The sequence below is a fragment of the Chelonoidis abingdonii genome, chromosome 1, assembly GCF_003597395.2.
Source record: "Chelonoidis abingdonii isolate Lonesome George chromosome 1, CheloAbing_2.0, whole genome shotgun sequence".
Taxonomy (NCBI): Eukaryota; Metazoa; Chordata; order Testudines; family Testudinidae; genus Chelonoidis; species Chelonoidis abingdonii.
Window position 1 is genome coordinate 257,201,044 of NC_133769.1, and position 24,560 is coordinate 257,225,603.

General features: G+C 41.8%; 1 protein-coding gene across 6 annotated transcripts in view; it reads left to right on the top strand.

Moving 5' to 3' along the window:
* Positions 1-24,560, top strand: part of CCDC138 (coiled-coil domain containing 138) — a 69,952-nt gene that overhangs the window by 16,672 nt on the left and 28,720 nt on the right. For 5 of the 6 annotated variants that reach the window (XR_012654942.1, XM_032771928.2, XM_075061380.1 and 2 more), the window contains 6 exons: positions 75-95; positions 422-499; positions 581-691; positions 3,093-3,230; positions 11,597-11,713; positions 13,739-13,931. Coding sequence is in view for 5 of the 6 variants with exons in the window: in XM_032771928.2 (XP_032627819.1) it covers positions 75-95; positions 422-499; positions 581-691; positions 3,093-3,230; positions 11,597-11,713; positions 13,739-13,931 (658 nt within the window). In the remaining variant the exon portion in view is untranslated. The remainder of the gene's footprint in view (positions 1-74; positions 96-421; positions 500-580; positions 692-3,092; positions 3,231-11,596; positions 11,714-13,738; positions 13,932-24,560) is intronic. The other variant, XM_075061369.1, reaches the window with a different exon arrangement.

The following is a 24,560-nucleotide window of genomic DNA, read 5'->3' on the forward strand; positions in this document are numbered from 1 at the left end:
TGTACACGCATTAATATAATGCATAGAGCTATGCACACAGATAATTTCAAATTAATTGTATATGTCTTCTTCAGAAAACCTCACTCTTCTTGAAGGTATGGTTTCTGAATTTGGGTGTGTCTGTATGTAATGTGAGCCCAGTGTTTGGCTTGAAAATTGAATTCTCAATTCACAGGACATAGCTTATTATACATTACGCTGAACAGTTTGCAGAGCTCTTACTAGCTGACTGCTGACTCTCTTTATAAAGAGGTGAATGATCATTGCTTTGTTCAAACAAAGAGCAGATAAACTTGCACTTGAATAAATCAAGCTGCCTATAACTAATGATTTTTGAACAATCTTTATCTGAAGTAAAGAATGAGTTTAAACCTGTTTTTGAACCCACAAATATTTGAAACATATTTTCCGATTCTTTTAGTTAAGTGATGTAAGTGAGCAGAACAAGAAGATGGAAGTTCAAGCAAGAAAAGTACAAGCACGTTTAGAGAATTTACAAGTGAGAGAGAGTTTTTCCTTATTACTTCTTCCCTTGTAAGAAACAAGTCAAATCTAATTTATTTAATATATCCTGTTGCAGAGGAAGCATGAATTTTTAACAATACAGAAATCTAAAGATGTTTCTCAAGCAATGCAAGAAATTAAATCTGTGAAGCAGGAAAAAATGGCAGCAACATCAAAAGTTTGTAAGGTAAGGCACAAACGAGGAGGAAAGGAAACTTCTGTCTTAATTAAGAATACATCTCTACCTCGATATAACACGAATTCGGATATAACGCGGTAAAGCAGTACTCCAGGAGTGCGGGGCTGCACATTCCGTTGGATCAAAGCAAGTTTGTTATAACGCGGTTTCACCTGTAACGCGGTAAGATTTTTTTGGCTCCCGAGGACAGCGTTATACTGAGGTAGAGGTGTATTAGATATTGGACCATCTTTTTAGAAGACCCACTTTTCATATGTCTTCAGAAAACTAGTGGAGTCGTTTACTCATGTCATTTATTTATGATATGAGTGAACTACTCAGTTATACTAGGAAAGGGGTTAAAGCAGGGGTCGGCAACCTTTCAGAAGTGATGTGCCGAGTCTTCATTTATTCACTCTGATTTAAGGTTTCGCCTGCCAGTAACCCCCCTTTACCTTTTTAGAAGGTCTCTTTCTATAAGTCTATAATATGTAACTAAACCATTGTTGTATGTAAAGTAAATAAGGTTTTTAAAATGTTTAAGAAGCTTCATTTAAAATTAAATTAAAATGCAGAGCCCCCCCCCCCCATCCCCTCGGACCGCTAGCCAGGGCCTGGGCAATGTGAGTGCCACTGAAAATCAGCTCGCGTGCCGCCTTTGGCACGTGTGCCATAGATTTCCTACCCCTGGGTTAAAGTGTTCAGGGAATAAGAACAATGGGATTGTATTGGGGAAAATTGAGTGTGTTTAACTGGAAAAAGAATAACATTTAAATGCGTCACTAAAAAGAAGTGCACTTATTGTCATCCTGATCACTTTGCTTTTATGTTGCATCTCATCAACCCTCGTTTAATCTGTCCATCTTTTTGAATTGTATGTCTGTTTCTTCCACTGTTTGGAAAGTTCTTAGCACATTTTGATTACTCCACAATGTAAATAATATCTCTGTGTACAGCTTTCTATAGTTAATTGAAAAGAAAAACTGGTAAGTGATGTCAGATATAGGAAGATTAACTTGTAAGCCATAGGTAATTATGCTCTTAGTGCTTATAGTAGAAAAAGCCTCTAGTGAGGGGAAAACTGAGTAAATGCTGACATGTTTCATACATGATCGCAATATAGTCACTTTCCTTCCTTCTGTCTTGAAGCATTCTCTTTTGCTTTTGTAAATAATATTTCTTATCGCAGTTTTGTCCTATTTAATAGTGTGCCTTCTGTCAGTTTTCCACTATTATATCCCTTATGGTAATTATGAAATCTAGCAATGAAATTATTTGGAATATTGCTTGAAATATTATACACAACTTTCTCTTTGCTTTAAGGCAGTGGTTCCCAACGTGGTGCCCGTGGGCACCATCGCGCCCTCTGGGGCATTTGTGTGTGCCCGCCTAGTGCCCAGCAGGGGAGAGAAGCTGCCTTCCCATGTCTGCCAGGGACAGAGAGCTCCGAGGCTGCAGGCTGAGGGCACCAGTGTTCTCGGTCCTTGGTAGGCGCGGGACTTGCCTAGTGCCCAGCAGGGGAGAGAATCAGGGCCCCTGCGCCTGCTGGGGACAGAGTACTCTGAGGCTGCGGGCGCCAGTGTTCTCTGTCCTCGCGGCTTCTCTCTGGATTCATATATTATGTATTATTAAATATGTTTTTTTGTATTATTTTATGTACAAATACAAAATAAGCCTTGAAAAATTGTTGGCGCCCACCACACTCTTCTGAAAACCACAAAAAGGTTGGGGACCACTACTTTAAGGGAACTAGATTTTTCCCACTGGGGGCTGACCCTAGAAACTTCCTTGAATGTATCTGCTTTTTTTTTTTCCTGACAAGCCTAAAAAAATTTGGTCCAATTTGGGATTCTTAGTTAATGTATTGGAGAAGGCAAATTGGGGGTTGGGGGAGGTTTTGGTCTTCTGAAGTCTTGTTCTTAATTCTTTTAACTTATTCATTATTAGAATGAACATTATTCAGTTGTAGTTAATGAGGTAAATTTTAATAGCAGTGGGCTACATACAAGAAGGTGATATGAATTGTTTAGTGCATCTAACATTTCCCACATAAAAATTACTACATGTTGACAGTACCTGTGAATTATGCAGTTGTCTTTCACGTTCTCCTCATGTTCTTATGACCAAAGTTGTAAAACAGACCCATTCTGTGCATGAAGATGTTTTTCTAGAACTTTATATAAATTTCGTACCTGTGTGTTTTGTGCCAACCGGTAATCACCACAAATAATGGTCTAAACTCCTAATTTTTCTCAGGCATTCATCCATCCTACTCCAAATACATATAATAAAATGTTAAAACTGTTTTCATATTCTGACATACCAATCTGTTTTCTTTGAGAGGCTCTAATACTATACCATATGTTTTGGAAAAGCTTTATAATCTTATTTAATGTTATGGTTGTTACAGGGACCATTTAATTCACATGTTTATGAGCTTTTAACTGTTCTTATGGACTGGATCTCAGATCAGTTCCTCAAAGTGAAAATAGAGGAAGAAGGAAGAGACAATCAAACATTAACATACACACAAGAAAAGTGTGCAAAGGTAAACGGGTTTGGATTGTTTTCTTTAAAACCTTGTGGCCAGTGTGTGCCAGTTTTATTTATATATAGTTTGAATACTATAACAAAACAAAAATAATTGTTCATAGTTAACAGTTCAGTATTCATTCAGACAGTAATATTTAGTGGGTGTTTTGACACTTATAGCTCCAAAAATACAGGCACTTTAAAGAAAAATAAGATACTAAGTTCCTGTCCCATTGTAAACCATCTCTTACTCCTGATCACTTCTTTCAGTGAGAGGATTTTTAGACTTCTGTCTTCATTCTTCCCTGCAATGTTGAACATAAGAATGGGCACACTTGGTCAGAGCAACAATCCATCTAGTCTACTATCCCGTCTTCTGACAGTGTCTAATGCCAGATGGAGGATGACCAGATGTCCCAATTTTATAGGGACAGTCCTGATTTTTGGGTCTTTTTTTCTTATACAGGCTCCTATTACCCCTTACCCGCTGTCCCGATTTTTCACACTCGCTGTCTGGTCACCCTAGCCAGATGCTTCAGAGGGAATGAACAAACAGGGCAGTTGAGTAATCCATCCCCTTTAGGGCAGCGGGAGTCTTAGGACACCCAAAGCATGGGGTTGTGTCTTTGATCATCTTGGCTAATATCCATTGATGGACTTATTCTCCATGAACGTACCGAATCCTTTTTAAAACCCAGTTATAGTTTTGTACTTCACAACGTCCCCTGGCAACAAGTTTCACAGGTTGACTGGGTATTGTGTGAAGAAATACTTCCTTTTGTTTGTTTTAAACCTGCTGCCTATTAATTTCATTGGGTGATCCCTAGTTGTTGGGTTATGTAAAGAGATGAATAACACTTCCTTATTCAATTTCTCCACACCATTCATAATTTTATAGACCTATATCAAATGTCCCTTTAGTAGTCTCTTTTCCAAGCTAGAAAAGTCTCGGTCCAGGTCTACGTTACAGACTTATGTCAGTATAACAGCATTGCTCAGGGCTGTGAAAAATCCATACCTCTTGAGCAATGTAGTTATACTGACCTAACCACCCAGGTAGTCAGCGCTATGTTGACGGGAGACTTTCTCCTGTCAACATAGCTACCACCTCTTGGGGGGTGGATTAAATATGCCAACTGGAGATGTTACTGTGCCAAAGAGAGAGCATCTTCACTACTGCAGCGCTGTAGCCTCCAGTTTTTTTAATCTCTCCTCATATGGAAGCCATTCCATAGCCCTAATAATTTTTGTTGCCTTTCTCTGCACCTGTCCAGGTTCTTTTCCCTCATTCTTTTTTCTAAGCAGATCTGCATGCCTAATTTAAAATAATGTGTTAATAAACATATTGGAAGATTCAGTATGGAGATTTATAAAAGGTGGGGTTATTACTGTATGTTAACCCCCTTATTCCGTATGTTTCCTTTCCAAACAATAGTCTCTGAAGAGAGACACTGAAGTTCTCAGGAAAACTTATTTCTCTCCCCCTGCCATTTCCACTTGCTGTTTCCACTAAATTAAGGAAATCTAAATTTTAAAAAATTACTAAAGAAGGAATTCCTTAAAACAAAGCTTATCTTTTAGTGGCCATCCCCAGGAAACAATGGTGCTGAACTATAGATCTGTTTTGTTTTTTTCAATACTTAAAGTACTGAGTCTCATCAACTTTATTTTCTGATTTATCCAGATTACATTTTTTGCAATTCAATTTTGCTCCAGGAAGAGTAGCTCTATCTATTAATGAGGCCCATCTTGATCCTGCTAAGATCTTATGGCAGACCCTGGCCTCCCTACCTCCTATATCAAAGAAGGCTAGTGAGTGCCACCAAGTGTCTTCCTAAGACTTTGATTGTTTTTCATTCATCCACCCCCAGACTATATCCTGGTAATGGCTAAAAAAGAGGAGGGCTAATGCCTATCCTGGATTTGAGGAAATTAAAAAAGTTAATCAGAAAACTGAAGTTCAGGATGGTTTCCCTTTTGCCCATTATCCCTGCCCTCAATCTTGAAGACTGGTAAACTGCCTTCTGTTTACAGGACTCTTATTTCCAAGGCCCAAGGAAATATTTGAGATTTATGGTTAAAGACTCTCACTGCCGGTACCAAGTGCTCCCATTTGGCTTTTCATCAGCCCCAAGGGTCTTTACCAGCTGTATGGCGCTTGCTGCTCTCCTCCAGTTCTGGGTTATCCAGATTTTCTTTGCCTGGATGTCTGGCTGGTCTGAGGTTGGGTCAAAGGAGCAAGTAGGAACAACGTTCTTCGGAACTGGTTGCTGTTTACTCGTTTGGGACTAAGAATAAATGCAGAAAAATAAACTTCAGTTCCTGTCAAAAAAGTCATATTTATAGGTGCAATCCCAGCAACTGCTTATCTACCTCGAAACAGGTTTCTGACCATTGTCAGCCTTTGCGAGGGCCTCAAGGCCGAAATCGGAACTATGGTACGATCCTGCATGTGACTTACGGATCAAATGGCATCATTCAAATATGTGACTCAGCATTGCAGACTTTACCTCAGATGCTAGTAGCTCTGCCTTTGGTCAGCCTATCTCCCAACAAAGCACTCTCTGGACATGCTGATTTGCATACCTGCATAATGTTCTTGAGCTGAGGTTCAGAGCCTCTTAGATTACTTGCTGTACCTTTAAGAAAACAAAACACCAAAACCAAAACAAACAGGGCTTTAAGGGCTTGTCTACATTGGCACTTCACAGCGCTGCAACTTTCTCGCTCAGGGGTGTGAAAAAACACACTCCAAGGTGTGAAAAAACACATCCCAGGGGTGCTGCAAGTTTCAGCACTGTAAAGTGCCAGAGTAGACAGTGCGCCAGCAGTGGTAACTGGTCCCCTCATGGAAGTGGTTTTTTTATAGCGCTGGGAGAGCTCTACACAGCGATTACACAGCCACATTAAAGTGCTGCTGTGGCAGCACATTAACATTGCTAGTGAAGACATGCCTTCAGTTAGAGTTCATCTAGCCTCCTCTCTGTTCACCCTCACATTAAAGACTAGAGTAGTGTCCCTGTGGGTGCTCCACTTTAGGTGGCAGTGCATTCCAGCGCCATCGATCGGAGATTTATGGTAACAGTGTTTGTGCGGGTCACCTTGCGGTGCTGTTGGTTTCTCATGTAGTGCGCACATGACCCGAGCCCTCCAGTTCTTTCTCAACCATTCTCAGCTTAAGACGGAGCAAAGGGGTAGTGTTAGCACTTCTCCCTAAAACCATTAAGAAATAGCTTTTAGATAAGCACTTAGATAAGTTGTTACAGATTGTTTGTGTTAGTGTAAAAAAAAAAAATTCTTGTTAGTTTGTTAGACAGCCCCCTCCCTCCTCCTTAAGGGATAGGTACTAGTTAAAATGCCGGGGTCTCCAGGCTTCAAATGAATGATGTTATGCCTGTTTCAGATAAACATTCTTTATGCATATGTTACCTGGGTGAGGGGCATATTCCCCAGAAATACTCCCACTGCAGCAACCTGAAAGCTAGAGCCAGATGGGACAGGAATCTTCGGCTTAAAATGATCTTGATGGAGAAGGCTCTCCAGCCTGAAGAGAACAAGCAAAGAATCTCTCCAGGCACTCCTCAAGATGGAAAAGGAGACCTACCCTCTGAAAAACCAAAAAGAGTGCTCAAACGTCTTCGCAGAGAGATCTGCAAAAACAGAGGTGGTCTCCTGCGAGGTTGCTACCCCCGATGCCATCTTACTCTCAGGTGAGCACCTATAATGCTCCAGGCACCGCCAAGGTCAGAAAGAAAGAAATGGAGTCCAGGCACCGACACAAACATGCTTCCTCCATGGCACCGAGCTCACCGGTACAGGACTTGGCACTGAGTGTGTCAGGCACCATGTATCCATTGACACTGTTGGCACCAATAGACACCACCAAGTCAGCACTAGCCAAACAACACCCCGGTGGGCACTGACTCTGTCAACGAAAGGCAAAGCACTCTTGGTACTGAATACTCAGAAATCAGCACCAACACAGTCTCTGCTGCACTAGAGAGACTTAGAAATTTCATCAGCACCATATTCACCAATACTCAGTGCCAAGGGCTCCCTCATGGGCTCCAGAGGAGATCAAAGCCCACAAGATATGGCATGGTTCTCCAGTAATGATGAGGAGGAGATGCAGGGACAGTACCCCCTATCTTCAGGTCTAAAACACTGGATGAATCAGCCATGGTGCGGACCCCCAAGGAGGTACCCTCCTATGGCTTTCCCAATGCAATGGGTGCATTGGGAACCCTGGAGTGCATAGAAGGGTCAGCATTCTAGACTGTCCATAGCACACAGATGTGAACTGCGCTCTAACCCAGCGTCTCCCACATCACAACCCTCGGAGACACAGGAATGGGGAGAGGACACAGAGTTGGGCATAGACCATGACGCATCTCCTGTGCATAATTCATCTTCCTCCTCAGATGAGGCAGTTATGCCCCCCCCATACCCACACGCACACCCCAACCTCGGCGGATGACTTTAAACAATTTCAAGATCTGTTCAAGAGGGTCGTGCAAAGCCAAGACATCCCACTAGAGGAGGTAAAGACAAACCAGCACAAGCTGGGGGATGGAGACTCATCCTGGATCTGCGGAAGCCCGACAAGTTCGTCAGATCCCAAAAGCTGGTCACATTGGGTATGATACTCCCAGCGCTGCAAAAGGGGGACTAGTTTTCAGACCTCAATCTCCAAGATGCTTATTTGCATATCACAATTCATCCTGCTCATAGGAAATTTCTACGATTCACGGTAGGACAAGAACACTTCCAATACAGAGTACTTCTGTTCAGCCTGTCTGCAGCACCAAGAGTCTTCTCCAAAATGCTGGCGGTGGTAGCAGCACATCTACGCAAACAGAGAATGATGATTTCCTCCGACCTGGATGATTGCCTTATCAAAGGCCCAACTCTACCAGACACAATGGACGCAGTGCGGTCCACTATCACACTATTCCGGGAGCTGGGTCTACAAATAAACGAATAGAAATCAACCACAAACCCGGCCCAACAACTAGACTTTATTGGGGCACATCTTAACGCCATAGAAGCCAAGGCATTGTTACCCCTTACCGAATTCACAAACCTCACGAACCTTGTCTCAGAGGTACAAGTCAGTCCTCAAGTTCAGGCTCGCACTGTCCAACAATTACTAGGACTCATGGCGGCCACGAAGTTCGTGGTATAACATGCAAGACTACATATGCGATGCCTACAAGATTGGCTAAGCAACGTATACATACCAACATACACAAACGGCTCACAGTTCTATCAAATGTTCTGAACTCATTACAGTGGTGGACAAGGTCTGTATGGGTATCCCTTTCCAATAGGAGCTCCCAGCAACAGTGATCACCACAGATGTCTCACTGATAGGTTGGGTGCTCACATGTGTCAACACACAATATAGGGTAAATGGTCTGCAGGAGAGACTCAACTGCACGTCAGTTTCCTAGAGCTGCGAGCAGTCTGCAATGCCTGCAAACATTTCCTACCTCATATATGGAACAAATCCATTCGAATTATGACCGACAGTATCACCTACATGTGCTGCATCAACAGGCAAGGAGGAGCTCGCTCACATTCTCTTTGCACAGAAGCCATGAGACTTTGGAATTGGTGCATACAACACAACATAAACATCACAGCATGTTACCTGCCAGGCTGTCAGAACACGACAGCAGACACGCCCAGCAGGTACTTCTCCCAGGATTACGAATGGGAGATGAATGGAGAGGTCCTGAGTTCAGTTTTCAAAGGGTGGGGCATTCCCACTATCGGTCTGTTAGCATCCCTGATGCATTGCAAATGTGTGATGTTCTGTCACACCCTAAATTCTTACTGAAAGTAACCATCATTTCACATGAACCAATCTACTCACCTACCGACATTCTACCCTAAGTCTTTTGGTACTCCAACAGAAGCCACCTACACACTCTAGAATTTAGAAGGGCACTAGTGTTCTGCCTTGAAAGAACCAAACCTTTCAGGAAATCCCCTAAACTTTTAATTTCTACTACCAAACTCTCAAAAGGAGATGCTATATCCCAGAGATTATCCAAATGGATTTCCACATGCATTCAGATGTGCTGCCATATCTGGAATCTAGACTCACCAGAGCACGTTAGAGCACATTCTGCTAGGTCCATTTCAACCTCAGTAGCATTCCTCAATAACGTTCCAATACTAGAGATCTGTAAGGTGACCACTTGGGCATCCGTCCACACATTCGCAAAGCAGTATGCAGTCACACAGGACTCCAGGACTGACACCGTAGTGGGTCTCACAGTACTTACCTCAGTGACTTGAACGAACCTAAAGTCCCCTCACCCCTCAGAGGGGCACTGCTCTACAGTCACCTGAAGTGGAGCACCTACAGGGACACTACTCAAAGGAGGAAAGGTTACTCCCCTTGTACAGTAATTGGAGTTCTTTGAGATGTGTGTGCCTGTGGGTGCTCCACTACCTGTCCTCCTCCTCTCTACTTCAGAGTTTGCAGTGAGGACTCTGCGTTAGAGAAAGAACTGGAGGGCTCAGGTTGTGTGTGTGCTGCACGCGGCACCAGTGGCACCATGAGACACCTACTGCACATGCACAACCCATTTGGACACTGCTACCATAAATCTCTGTTTGATGGCACCGGGACACACCACCACTTAAAGTGGAGCACCCACTCAAGGGACACGCATCTTGAAGAACTCCAGTTACTGCACAACCTTTCCTTTTCTTACATCTGATGTTAATGATGTTTCTTAAAGGACTCACTTGTGCATACTGTCCTATCAGAATCCCATCTAATGAGACCTCCCTTTGTTCCCAAGGCATCTTGCTCATTATTTCACCTTTCTATGAAAACTATATTTGTGGTGGCAGTTACATCTGCCAGGAGAGTTTCTAAGATAATAGGTATTAATATCCATTCACTATTTTTCACAAGGATAAAACTGCTTTAGAAGCACATCCAGAATTCATCTGAAAGTGATTACAGACATTCAGTTGAACCAAACTATTCATTTACCAGTATTTTTTCCAAAGCCTCAAGCTGAGAGAGGGGAGAGACTGCACTACCTTGATGTGCATAGGGCCATACATTGCTACATCCATAGAACCAAGTCATTTAGAATCTTACCTAGACTGTTTGTGGCCTATGCAGAAAGAGTAAAAGGTCAAGCAGTCTTGGCTCAGTGAGTGTCATATTGGATATCTTCATGCATAAGATCCTGTTACGAATTCGCAAATGTAATTGCTGAGTCTACAAGGGACTTCAACAATTTTTCTAAACAATATTGACTGTGGGCATCTGTAAGGTGGCTACATCTATACATACTTTCAGCAGACACTATGTCATCACTTCTCCAGACTATGCCATCACTCATGTATCATTAGTTGATGTGGACTTTAACAAATCTGTACGTCAATCCCTGTTTGCGTAGTTCTGAAGTCTGCTTGTAAATCACCTACAGTGGAATGTACACCTCTGCCTGATATAACACGACATGATATAACACGAATTTGGATATAACGTGGTAAAGCAGTGCTTGGGGGGGGGGGCAGGGCTATGCGCTCTGGCGGATCAGAGCAAGTTCCATATAACGCGGTTTCACCTATAACGCGCTATGATTTTTTGGCTCCCAAGGACAGTGTTATATTGGGGTAGAGGTGTACATGTGAACTATCAGTTGAAGAAGAAAAAACGGTTACCAGTACTTTGTCTACTGTAACTGTTCTTTGAGATGTGTTGTGCACATATGCATTCCATGAACCTTCCTTCTTTACTGTAATTTGGAAGTGTCATTGTTTTTCTGCTGCAAAGGAACTGAGAGGAAATCAGGGTGACTCCGCCTTTTATACACTCAACGGCATGCACAAAGACGTCCAAGTACTGCTAGCAAAAGTCTTTGATTCAAGTGCATTGGGTGCACATGCACACATACAGCGGAATGTATATGTACACAGCGCATCTTGACGAACGTCATTTACCATAGTGGTCAGTAGCCATTTCTTTCCTTTGGAGACAGAGTTAAGGTGTCAGTGCATTTTACAAAGAGAAATCAAACAAACTACACAGAGAATTCATAGGGCATAAATCCTAACCCTGTGTGAAATTTCACATGGATTGGGCGCATACTTTTTGAGAAAATCAGGAATTTATGCAACATTTTGAGTCCATTTTAGAAGTCAGCCTTTTAAAAAAAATTATAATCATCTGAGTTACATGCTATAATTATGTAATTTTTATGTACTTGCTGTGCGTATGCTAAACGTATTCAATGCACTGGATCTGCCACATAAGTACTTGCATGGGCAATCCATTATCGTCCAGGAATTTAAGTTGTTTACTCAGTGACAGATGCTGTATAAAACTACCACTGTACATTTTTCCAGCTTTTACCTATCGTTGCTGAACAACTCCAGTGGATGCCATTTGTGAACCCTAAACTACATATGCCTGTAATTAAATTTATTTACTGGGCTATAAGGCAGCTAAACTGTGGGACACAGGTAAAACATGTATTCTACTTACAGAATAATTCTTTAATATTTCATGTTCAGAATGCTCATTCTCAGAAGATGCTCAGATACTATTATATAAGATAGATGCTTTTCGATATACTGAGTATAGTTTTAAAAAAACCATCAGCCTTCACAACATTCAAATTCAAATAATTTGCTGCAGATATGAGGCAAAGGGGAAAAAATTAAGATAGTAATTTAAAACTGTTTTATTATGTCACAATTATTTTTATCAACCCTGTATTTAGTTTTATATTATAGATCTGATCCATGCTTTATCTGTCTAGGGACTTATTCAACCCCTATTGTAATGTCTGAAAACCTCACAAATCTTGAATTTATCTTCACAACATTCTTCTCAGCTAGAGAAGGAAATCCCCATTTTATGGATGTTAAACAAAAGATGCTCCCTAAGTGAAACCTTGTATTGTTTAATCTTGAAGTAAATGTTTTCATCCAGTATGTAATGGAAGTTCTTACAGAACTGTACTGTAGCAGCATAAATAGTGTCATATCTTAAGGTCCAATCCTGCAAAAATTTATGCACATGCCTAACTTGTATACTCTGAGTAGTCCCTTTGAATGCAAAGCTAGGCATATGTCTAAATCTTTGCAGGACTGGGGCCTTAGATTCTAATAAATGATGCTGAAGTTACAAAGCAGATTGTTTTTACATGAGCATCTGTATTTTTTTTTAATTTGGATCACATTAAAGATGCATTATATTAACAGTGTGAAGAATATATTCTGCCCCCCCCCCCCCCCCAGTTTTGCCTTTCCAATTCAGTGACATGAATGCCAATAATATACTTTTTCCTTTGCTGGTGAAGACTTCTATAATATGTCAGTGTATTATGCATAAATTCTCCTTAATTAATTTTTATATAATTGTAATTACTTAATATATTGATTTTCTTTAATATAGAAACACAGTGGGTCAGACCTAAAAAAAATAAATGAATATGAGCTGTTGTAAAGGCTACTGGGGTTTTAAGACTCTCCCCTAGCAAAAGAGTAACAAAGCATTATATACATGAGTGATCATTTCTTTAAACTTTGGAGGCATTTTATTGCAACACTATACCATAACTAAATGGTTTATAGGGTTTCCAAAATTCATCCCGCTTTTGGTTGAGATTTTCAAAGGCTCTTAAAAGAATTGGGTGTTTACTGCTGTTGAGTTTCAATGGGACTTGAGCATCTAATTGCCTTAGGCAACTTTGAAAATCCCCTCCTTTAAGCTTAGCTTTAATTTTGAACATTTTACATATGGGAATATATTTGATAGCTGTGGAAGAAAAGAGAATTCGCTTGTCACTTTTAAATGTTATTGTGCTGAAACATTGGATATAGAATGTCATCCCACAGCCAAAATTTTTCTTAAAATTTGTTTTCATTTATAATTTTACTTTTCACCAATACACGATCTTAAACTACATCACTCCTTTTGCATTTATTACCTAATTTACTTCAATCTCACATGGACTGGTTCATTACAGAAAATTGGCATGTGAATGTCTGAGTCTTGAAGTTGAGGTCATTTACAATGTTCGTAAAGAAATTAATCTCATATTCAATGCTTCCTTCTCTACTAATTGTATGTTGTCACTCAATATGGGACAGTAAGTGCAAGTTGGTAGTTTAGTAATTTAATTTTTTTTAAATTTAAATTGTGTCCTTAAGTTGTCTTTATGGGTACATTGCAAATATTGTATTCTACTAGATTTAACAGAACAGTAACTGCTTTTAGATTGCCATCCCATAGTATCTAGGCAAAACAGGATAATTTAAAGGCAGATTCTGTTACAGTCTGGGTTTACTAGATTTATTTGTGTGTCAATGGTATTTTAATACTGGCTAAGTTTAATTGTAATATTTTTAATTTACTGCCACCTGTATATGTAACATCCCTCAGAATGTACAGTTCTAGAAATACAGTACTTAAAGCAAAGTCTATTTTAAAGTTGTGTGATTACATTTACTATTATAAAATGGATACAATGTTTACAACAGCATTCAACTATGACATCAACGATGAGGAGGCTTGGTGAAGACATATTCAAAGGCATAGGAACTAAGGAAAAGCAACATGGCTCTTCTGAGCAACCTGCTGAAAGTAAACCAAAGATAGCAGCTTTCTTTAAAAGTTCCATTTTACCTTTGAGATTTGTATCAACTTTAATTGTACTCAAAACAGTAACACAAGGTAAGTTCTTAAATGCCATTGCATTTTATTGCATTTAGTAAATAGCCTTTGTCTGGGCAAAAACCAAATACACAAAGTCCTTCAAGTAGATTGTATTATATCTGTGTCTGAAGTACCTTGTAATTGTAAAGTGAGGAATATGTTCTTGAAGTTTTTCTTTATTAAGAAACAAACTATGCTGCAGCAAACAGAAGGCTTTCTAAAGTTATAGCCTGAATTATATTAAGATGTTCATATGTAGCATATGATATAAATTGACATTGTCAAGGTGGGTCAACAGCATAAAGGGAAGTGGAAAATAGACATGTTGGTGATTGTATATTTCACATGTTTAGCTATCCAAAAGGATAAAAATGATACAAGAGTAAATGAAGTTTTATTCAAAGTTCAATTTCGTTTTTTGAGTGATGTTATGGCTGCGTGGGTGATTCAGATAGCTGGGGGGGGGGCAGTTTATAGCTGAAATAAATAAGCAGTTGTTTTTGCACTGCTCTTTAGGGAGACCGCATGTTTCATGTTCAAGCTAGTAGTATTCAAGCATGCTGTGGTAGTCATTTGCATGTTTGAGTGCATGGTGAGCTGCATTGTCCTTGTTGCTGACATATCTATTAAGTAGGCATGATAATTTCGTAGGTGACTTCCCTAACTGGAGGACAAATGATGATGAGATAGAATTGGGCAGAAGATATGTTCTAAATTGGTGGGTCGTTTTCAGCTGTGCTGAAATTGGGGCTGGTGCACACCCATACACCATGCAGCCCTTATCTTACCTGCCTGCTATTTTGCTCTACCCCTATCCTCTTTCCGCTGCCAAAGGCCAATCAGAACCATGCTGCCTGAGGCTGGGGCAGGAAAGCATCAGTTCTTCAAGTGATCATCCTCGTATTCCACATTAAGTACCCTTGCATCACAATCCCCAACTGAGGGCATAAAGGGCAGAGTGGGCCCTTTCCAGTTTCTTATCTGCATAGTTGCAGGATGGAACTCTTGGCAATGTCTGCTTCTCTTGCGCACTATGAGAGTTAGCTTAGCTAGTTTAGATTGTTTAATATTAGTGTTAGAGTAATTGTTTTCTTTTGTCTGTTGGTCTATTAAAAAACAAGACTGTATTACATTTAGCATAGTCAATCAGTGAGTTTTTGATAACCTAGCCCCACATCCACATACAGGAGTACTAGGATCATGGCAGAAGTTAAGTCACTAGGGTTTTAGACCTGTCTTTCATGTGACACTGCGACACCCATCAAAGTTGGTCACGCTCAATGATCGATATGTCTTGGTGAAGGACAATTCTGGAACATTGTTCCTTGTGTTGCTCTTTCTCCAAGCACAGAGAGAGCAATGGAGGTGAGGCTGAAATTATTCCTGCTGGAGAAGTTGGTTCACATCTCCTCAGACTCAAGGAGATCTTCAGAGAATCCTCAGCGTCAGTGCGCCTCGATTTTGATCTCCATGGTGGCTTCCTTGTAGAGGCCTCCTTCATCTGCTGGTACGTTAGCATTGACATCTTTCATGTGCAGTAAGGAGCACCACTGCAAAGATGAGCCTAGGTCAACTTTCCTGGCACTTAGCAAGAGGCGGAAAGTCACGATGACTTACCCTGGGCTCAGTTGGCGAAGGGTCATAAGAGCAAGAAGGCCAATTCCAACACCAATTTCACCATCTAAATCTAAGGGCAGAGCTGCCTATGTTACCGAATATCGTACAGAGCACCTTGATATCTAGTGCCTCTGCACTAGCTACATCCTCAAAGTAGCAGTTTTCTGCTTCTTAGTATTGACTAACTCTTTAGTTCCTGATACATTGGTCCGGCTACCTTAGCACCAAAGCAACCTCTCAGTGGGCCCAGTATCCGAGTCAATTCTGCTGGAGATACTTAGGAAGGTCAATACATAGCTCCTTGAAGTACAGCCACCATGCCTGGCCAGAGAGGTATCTCCTATACCAACATAATCTATATTCAGGTTATACCTGATAGGACTGCCTTTCTCCTAGAAGAGGCAACCCCCCCTTTTTTTTTCCTCCTCTACTGCTGAGCACAGCAGAGAATCATCGTCTGCTTGCCTTTTATCTTCCCCTAGGATAGTTCAGTGAGAATCTGAGACAGATTCCAGGGAAGAATTTCAAAAGAGCTAGAAAGAGGTCAGGATCTCAGAGGGGTCACCCAATTAGGTATCCCCCAGTGTGCCCTCCACTGCATTAATCCTACCCATATTCGATTTCTAGCCATCCTGGACCACCCCCTTCAGATGTTCAACACTGTTTCAGGAAACCTGCCTCCTCCACGGGCTAGGTCTCCGTTTGGCAACTCTGTTGCTCCAACCACAGCTGCTGAAAAGACCAGAGGAGGCGAATGTTAAAAAAAAAAAACAAAAAAACATTGTCTAGAGGAAGAACTTCAAGTTTGGACTGAATTTTCCTCCTCTTCCCCCAGTGAGGCGATGATCCAACCTACACTGGCCTCTGTAGATGACTTCAGGGTTCTCCAAGACTTAATAAAATGCATGACGATATTCCCCTTAAGATTATGCTAGAGAAACAACACAAGTTCTTGGACATACGGTATATTATGCTTTGCAACACCAGGAAGCTTAACCATGGCAGTAATTGATGCCCTGCTGGAGCTTGTCATTTCCATCTGTCATATACCTGCTTCTGTCTTAGCCTCGCTCTGAGAAGAGACAGAAGACTTCAAGTCCCTGCAAAGGGATTGGAATATTTTTTTTACTCACATCCTGCACCAGGCTCTCTACTTGTGCAAGCCATATACGGGAGAGGACAAAGCAGAAAAGTCCTCTGAAATCTGGCCACACTGAAAAGGAACAAAAACATTGAATCTTTTTTGGCTGGAAGGTCTGCCTCATTCAGAAGTGCAAATGAGGGTAGCATATTACCATGCACACTCTCAAGGTAGGATTTCTTAAAATAGGTCAAATCTAGTTTTGTTGATAGCATCAAGCAGAGCTTAAATCTCTTATGTCGGAGAGCCAACTGACAGCTTGGACAGCATTACAGACTGTTGAACATGTCTGACTGGTGCAAACAGTGGCCTCTGCAATACCCATGAGAAGGTTGCCATGGCTCCCTAGTCATTCAGTATTTCTAGGGAGGCAAGATGACAATTTAGGACCTCCCGTTTTGAGGGAATTGACTTCTTCAGTAGGGGAGCTGATGAAGCCATCCATACTTTAAAAGATTCCAGAACTGTCCTATGCTGCTTGGGATTTTGTATTCCAATTCAGAAAGGGAAGCAACCATGACACCAAACATGTTTCAGGCAGCACTACTTGACACAAGACTATAGTCATCCAGCAAAGTCTTCTGAGCCACTGAAGAAGAGGCAGAGACTTCACTGGAGGTGACCCTCTCTTTTATCCTTGGCTCCCCATAGTAAGGAGTTTCAAATGGGCAACAGGTTTGACACCAATGTCAGTAGTCTGCTTGGACATCTACAGGATCTTTTCTGCTCTAGTCTCTCTCTCCCCTCCCCTCCCTGCAGCACCTTTGGCATTACCTCAATCTGGTGGGTTCCTGAGATTGTGACCAATGGGTATCCCATTCACTTTCAGTTCCTATCAGGCTCTAGTTCCAGGCAATCAGGCTGGTGATTAAGAGAGATGGTCGAAGTTGGATGCTGGGCCAAGGGCAATGGTGAAACTGGGGTCTAGGGACAGGCTATGGGTCAGAGCTGAGGTCAGAGTCCATAGACAAGCCAAATAAGTATTATAGTTGGAGTCCAGATGCAGGCCAAGAGTTGAAGCCTGGTTGTGAATACAGGGCTCAGGAGGTGGATGCAGGGCTGGAGCAGGTCAGTAACAGAGCTGGAGTAAGGCCGGAGTAGGGCATGGACAAGGATTGGGCAGGCTGGGACAAGGCTATGACAAAGTTGGGACAGGAACAGGAACTGGATCAAGGGCAGGCTGGAAGCGTAGGGAGTCTGCTGCGCTGTGAGGCAGGAGGAGGTTTCCAGGCTGGGTCTGTACAACAGTACTACTAACTTGCAGCTCTGGTGGGGTCAGTGAAATACTTGTATCTAGGGATCATCTGACCTAAGCGCTGCTCAGGGATAGGTTGCTGCAGCATACCTGAGGGCTGAGTCACTGGAGGCTCTGTTGGAGGCTCTGTTGGAGGGATGAGTCATTGTGGGTGAGTTGCTGCAGCATGCTTGGTCTGGTGGCACATTTTCCGCACAATTCCTTTCAATCCCTTCTCCCATTTCCCATCCCTTTTCAGAGACCCTCCTCATGAGAGACAACTGAAGCAGGAGGTGGAGTCCCTCTGTTGTTCCTACTTGTGTCCTTGGAGTTAAGGCACCAGGGCTTTTGCTCCCACTCCTTAATTCCAAAGAAGAAAGGGGACTGGAGACCCTTCCTTGATGTTTGATGTCTCAACACTTTCATCCATTGTTTTAAGTTCAAAATGTTAATGCTAGGTTCTTTAATTAGATCCTATGGACTGGTTCATGGCTTTTGACCCACAAGATGTCTATTTTCACATCTCCACTGGAAATACCTGAGATACTTGGTAGGAACATCACACTACTGGTGCAGAGTCCCAGCCCTTTGGCTTTTGTACAGCTCCAAGGGTTTTCACCCAAGTATCTGTTGGTAGTGAAAACTCACCTAAAAACAAAAGGAATCCAGATACATTGTTACCTTCGATGTCTGGCTAATGTGAGGAAGATCACCACAACAGGGGACCAATCCAGTACAGACAATCCTGAAACTCTTCATCTTGCTAGGTCTTAGGGTCAACAGAGACAAAATCCATACTGATTTTGAAGCAGAAAATAGAGTTATTAGGAGTAGTGTTCAAACCCCAAAACAACTTGAGCTTTCCACAGTGAAGGTTTCAAGCAATACTGGACCTCATCAGTCAACTTCAGCCCCACCCGAGAATGCGTCTCAGACTTTTAGGATACATTGTCATGTATGTTTATGTCACACAGCATGACAGACTTCACCTTTGATCCATGCGAAGATGATGGAGATCAGTGTATCGACCCAGCAGACAGTGCATATATTTGGCCTAGTGGATGAGGGAAGCAGTGGACCTGATTTTAGTAAGGTTTTTAACACAGTTCCACATGACATTCTTATAAGCAAACTAGAGAAATGTGGTCTAGCTGTAATTATTGTAAGATTGGTGCACAAATGATTGAAAAACTATTTAGAGTAGCTATCAATGGTTTGCTATTAAACCGGGAGGACATATCAGTGGAGTTCTGCAGGGATCTGACCCTGATCAGAATTTACATTAACTGGGATAATGAAGTGGAGCTTATAAAATATGTGGATAACACCATGCTGGAAGAAGTGGTAAGCACTTTGGAGCACAGGATTAGAAATTAAAATTACCTTGATAAATAGGAGTATTGGTCTGAAGTCAACAGTAAAGCCAAATATAAACTACCACATTTAGGAAGGAAAAATCAAATGCACAAATGCAAAATGGGCACGTTTGGTCTTGAGAAAAGAAGACTGAGTAGGGACCTGATAAGTCTGCAGATATGTTAAGGACTGTTTCAGAGAAGACCGTAATCAGTTGCTTTCCATGTCCACTGAAAGTAAGGCAAGAAATAATGGACTTAATCTGCAGCAAGGGAGATTTAGATTGGATACTAGTAAAAGCTTTCTAACTATAGAGATAGTTAAGCACTGGACTAAGTTACCAAGGAAATTTGTAGAATTGTAGAGGTGTTTATGATCAGGTTAGATAAACACCTGTCAAGGATGGTCTCGACTTACTCGGTCATGATTCAACACAGGTGATTAGACTAGATGACTTCTCCAGCACTACGTTTCTATGACTCCATGATGATAGCTTTCCTTCAAAAAATCCTTTCCTTGTTAAACTCATGTAGAGACCATTTCATCTGTGCAGCAGAGTTAGAGTTCCCTTTTCCATACCCCTGCCTGTAAAGATTGTGATAATAGATGGCCCTACTCGAGTAGGGATCTCATCTGGATCATTTGACTATTCAGGTATGATAGTCTGCACACACACGTATATTTTCGAGCTCAGAGCCATCCACCTGGCATGCAAGGCTTTCTGTCTACTCTTTGGGAACAATAATTCAGGTGCTGTCAGACCACACCACAGCAGTGCACTATATCAATAGGCAAGGGGGGAAGCAAGGTGTCATAAACAGATAGCTAAGGGTTAATGTCTATTTCACCTGCAAAGGGGTGACCAAACACCTGACCAGAGGACCGATCAGGAAACAAGATTTTTCAAATCTCAAGAGAGGGAACTTCTGGGTGTGTGTCTTTCTCTGTCTGTTGCTCTCGGCTTCTGAAGTTGATATCTCTCGTCAAGCTTGCTAAGTTTCTGTTCAAGTTGTAAACTACAAAGGTAGAAGACGATTAAGTCTTATTTTTGTGTATTACATGTGCTGTAGTTCGAATGTTTTAAAATTGTTATATCTTTTTTGGGTAGGCTGTTTATTCATTTTTTTTTATAAGCAATTGGGACCTATGTATATTGTCAACCTATACAGAGACATTTTTTTATGTCTTGTTGTCGTTTCTTTTTATATGAAGCTTTCTTTTTACAACTTGTTGGATTTTCTGTTTTATTGAGGCTCAGGGGATAGGATCTTCTCTGTGCCAGGTTTTACGGTCTCTCTCAGGGAAAGATGTGATGGGGAGAATCTCTTTGTTGCAGAGTGCAAAGCTTACCTGTGCAGGAACTTGACTGGGGGGAAGGAAAACTGGATCTCTCATGTGTATTGCATTTCAAGGAAATTGAAATAGAGTTTGATGTCCAAGGACCATTCCAGGAGGGGAAAGCCGGGGAGGAATAACCCCTCCCGTTGTCTCCTCTTTATGTCCCGTTTGTTGTAGAACTCAGGCATCTGGTCGTTGGGTCCCCCGGGAAGGTTTGGGGGAGACCACAGCAGTGCGCCAGCGCTGGAATTGGTGGTGGCAGCGCTATCAGATCTAAGCAGGTAATTAAGCTTAGAGGAATTTATGCTAGTACCTCATATTTGAACTCTAAGGTTCAGACTGAGGAATTATACTATGACACAAGGTCATCACTACCTCTGTCAGAAGGCCATACATCTATAGGAGTGGTGCATTCTACATTGTCACACCAGTAGTCCTGCATCCTCCTGGTCTTTAGAACATACTGGGATATCATTTCAGAAGAGACTTTTGAAAACACAAGTGGTCTCTCAAAGACACAGTCGTACACAACATTTTCTTCAGATGGGGGTTCCCAAATTTAGACCTGCTCACAGCAAACTACAACAAGTATCAGACATTCTGCTCCAGGAGGAGCACAAGCTCAGCTCACTAATAGACATTTTCCTTATCCTTTGGACAATGTGTTTGATGTTCATGTTTCCATTGATCCTCATGATTCCTAGCATCGCAAGGAAACTGAAGCAAGATACAGATCAAATGAGCATGGTAGCCCCTGCATGGGCATGGGAATTCTGGTTATCAGAACTTCTAAACCTACCAACATAGCCATCTTACCCATTCTGCCTGACACAGTCTCTCAGAACAGTGGTCAGCTTCTCTATCTGGTCCAAAATCTTTACACCTGACGGCCTGAGTGTGGGCTGGATGGCATCCGCAGAGGTTCAGAACATTCTACTCTGGTTAAGGAAACCTTCAACCAGACTGACTTATAGAGCTAAATGGAAGAGCTTTTCTATTTCGGCATCTCAGCTCCCAATTTCTCCCTGATAGTACCTGTTTGTTAGCCCTGTTTGTTAGCCCTGAAGCAATCTGGGTTTTCCATCAACATAAGAGTCCAACTGGCAGCAATATGTGAATTAAACTCTTATTCCCACCAAACAGTAATACATTTCCTGAAGGGTCTCATTTTTTCCCCCCAGTTCAGAAGTGCACCTCCCTCTTGGAACCGAAGTATAGTATAAGCAGTGTCGACAGGTTCCCCTTTGGAGATCTTAACATCTTGTTTCCTTTGCCACCTGTCCATGAAAATTCCTTTCCTGGTGGCCATTTTGTCAGCTAGGAGGGTAAAAGAGATTCATGGCTCTCGTGTATGGTACCCTCTAGCATTTCAGAAGTACAGGGTTACTCTTAGACTTTCCCCTAAATTCCTGCCTAATGTGATATCAGAATTCAATTTATTTAGATAGAACAAAACCATTCAGGAGCACACCTACTCTATTCATGACTTTTGTTTACATGGTCAGGAACCAACCTGTATCCACTCAGAGGCTATCCGGGTGGGTTTCTGACCACACAAGAACTTATGAGTTAGCTAGAACAGATCTTCCTAGCCACAAGAGAGCTTATTCTACTAGAGCTTTGGCAGCTTAGAGCACAGCTCCAGTGAACACTCGTAGCCAACAAAAATCCAATATCGTGTGCATGGGTTGCATGAGCACTAGGAGTGGCATCTGTGGACCACACATCTTGAAGAACCAATTACTATAGGTTAAGTAACTACTTTTAAGCAGCTGGCTTGTTAGCAGGGGAAGCTGCACCACTGTTGAAAGAGAGCAGGAGGAGGAGCCATTGCCGGAGTCCTTTTCCTCTAAGTGGGAAGGGGGAGGCCAGAGGAGTTGCCAGGCATATGTCATTAGGAGGAGTTATTGAGAATGGTTGCTGCTTTCCTGTAGCTGCTCTGGAGCACCATAATGCCCTCTGTGACCAGGAAGACGGAGCCACTGCTCATGGAAGGGAAAATCTTGGCCGGGATCAACATAGCCCTTGCAAGAGCAAGGAAGGGATAATATACCCCTGAGCAGGACACACACTCCATGTTGTGATAACTGGGCCTACAAATTTATCCTGTTCCACCCACCGCTCCTTTGTAGGGTCCTTAAAGAGAGACCTACGGAGAAAAATGGACTATCAGAGGGATCTTCACCATCATGGCTGCCACCTCCACCATTTCCTGGGACCACAGACCTTCTTTGTCCTAATCCTGAGAGATTTCCTGACCAGACTGGGCCAGAGAGCGGGACTCAGATGACATTGGCTCCTCTGCTAACTCCAGCTGAATCCCAGACACCGTGGGATGTGAGACTTTGTGACCTCCCCATTCCTCGTGCATCCTTTTCCTTCCCTACCTTATTTCTTATCTTTCCTATCCCTCGGCTTTTTCTTTCTCTTTACTAGGAGTCTCTGGTTTAGCCAGTCAAGACTGTATTCATTACTACAGCTCTGTAAGCCTGTGATCAGAAGGAGGTAGCTAAAAGCACTGCCCTAGACACCCCAATGCTGGTTGGTCTCGGAGTGGCTAATAAGACTGTGCTGTGCCTGTATTTCTGCAGGAGTGAGATTCTAAGTAAGAGTCAATATCAGAGACAGAAGCTGAATTTCAATCTCTGCTGTTCTTTTCTCCCCACTTTTTGCATGTGGCTTCACTCCAGCCCATCTCAACTAACTTACTTTCTTTTCCCCAAAAAAGACAGTTATTACCATCTTTGATACCATCTAAGAGACTGTCAAATGAGTATGTTTCCTCCTAAAAATTATCTTCAGCTAAGGGGAACAAGGGATGTTGTTATAATGAAAACCTTATTTAATATTTTACATTTAAAATGCTTTAATTGTTTTTTCTTCTCTTTCTGTATCTTTAATAAAATGTTATAAGGATTTTTAATGGTGTGTTTGCCATGGTACTAAGCAAGCTGAGATCTCTGTACTCCAAACCATGTTTAACACTGCTTAACGTTGGACAATAACTGGGTTATGTTAACACTTTTGGCCCATATATTCCATCTAAATTAATACACCTTCCTTCCTCCTGCCCTTCCACACAAAGGGATCTGAGCATCCCAGTGTATCCATATTGGGACGAGAGAGAGACACCCAGTTCAGTGAATTTGAGGTCCCCATGGGGGCATTCATCCCTAGATGGAGAGTATGCCATGTTTCTGCTATTGACATCCCTTGCATGTTTTCACCATGGAGGTAATTTAATTTACTGTTAAATTGCTAATTGGTTAAATTTATCCTTGTTCTGTTCCATCTATGCATTGAGGTGGTGCTCATCATTATCTGAGCATCTGGAGAAAAGGATTAGTCGATAGAGCTTGAGAGAGTACTACCACCTATTCTTTGACTCTTAATTTTAAATGAGGATTGTGCAAATAAAACCCATTCTTTGTTTTGTAGAATGTTTCCAAATTTTAAAACATCTGTTATAGAGAACAGAGGGACAGGGGGACTGTGTATTTTGGAGAACTGGTAATATGCTATAGAGATTTTCACCTTTTGGCTGCCAATATAAATCCACCTCCAATGTCAACTTCTGTTCACCATCTACCCTGAGATCTATTGTGTGGCTATTCAGTGGCTTCCATGAAATGTGTTAGTGATTTCAGGCCAGTTCTCAGTAGGTAGATGTCCACATCACAAGACTACTACCACTTTTATCATTGGGAGCCTGACTAGGGAAGCTAAGGATTAAATAACTCTGGAGATTGAACTGTGCTTTCATATTTACCGATGTGATCTCTCCAGACTAGGTAGGAAGCACATTAGTATGACATTGTGTGGAAGTTTACCCTGTCGCTGCTTGCTTGTTTTAAGACTAAAATTCCTGATAAATGTGAGTCTTAGGTTTGGTTTTTGAAGTTTTTAAAACAGATACAGGTCCTAATAATTAGAAGAATGTTATTCTACCAATAGATTAATG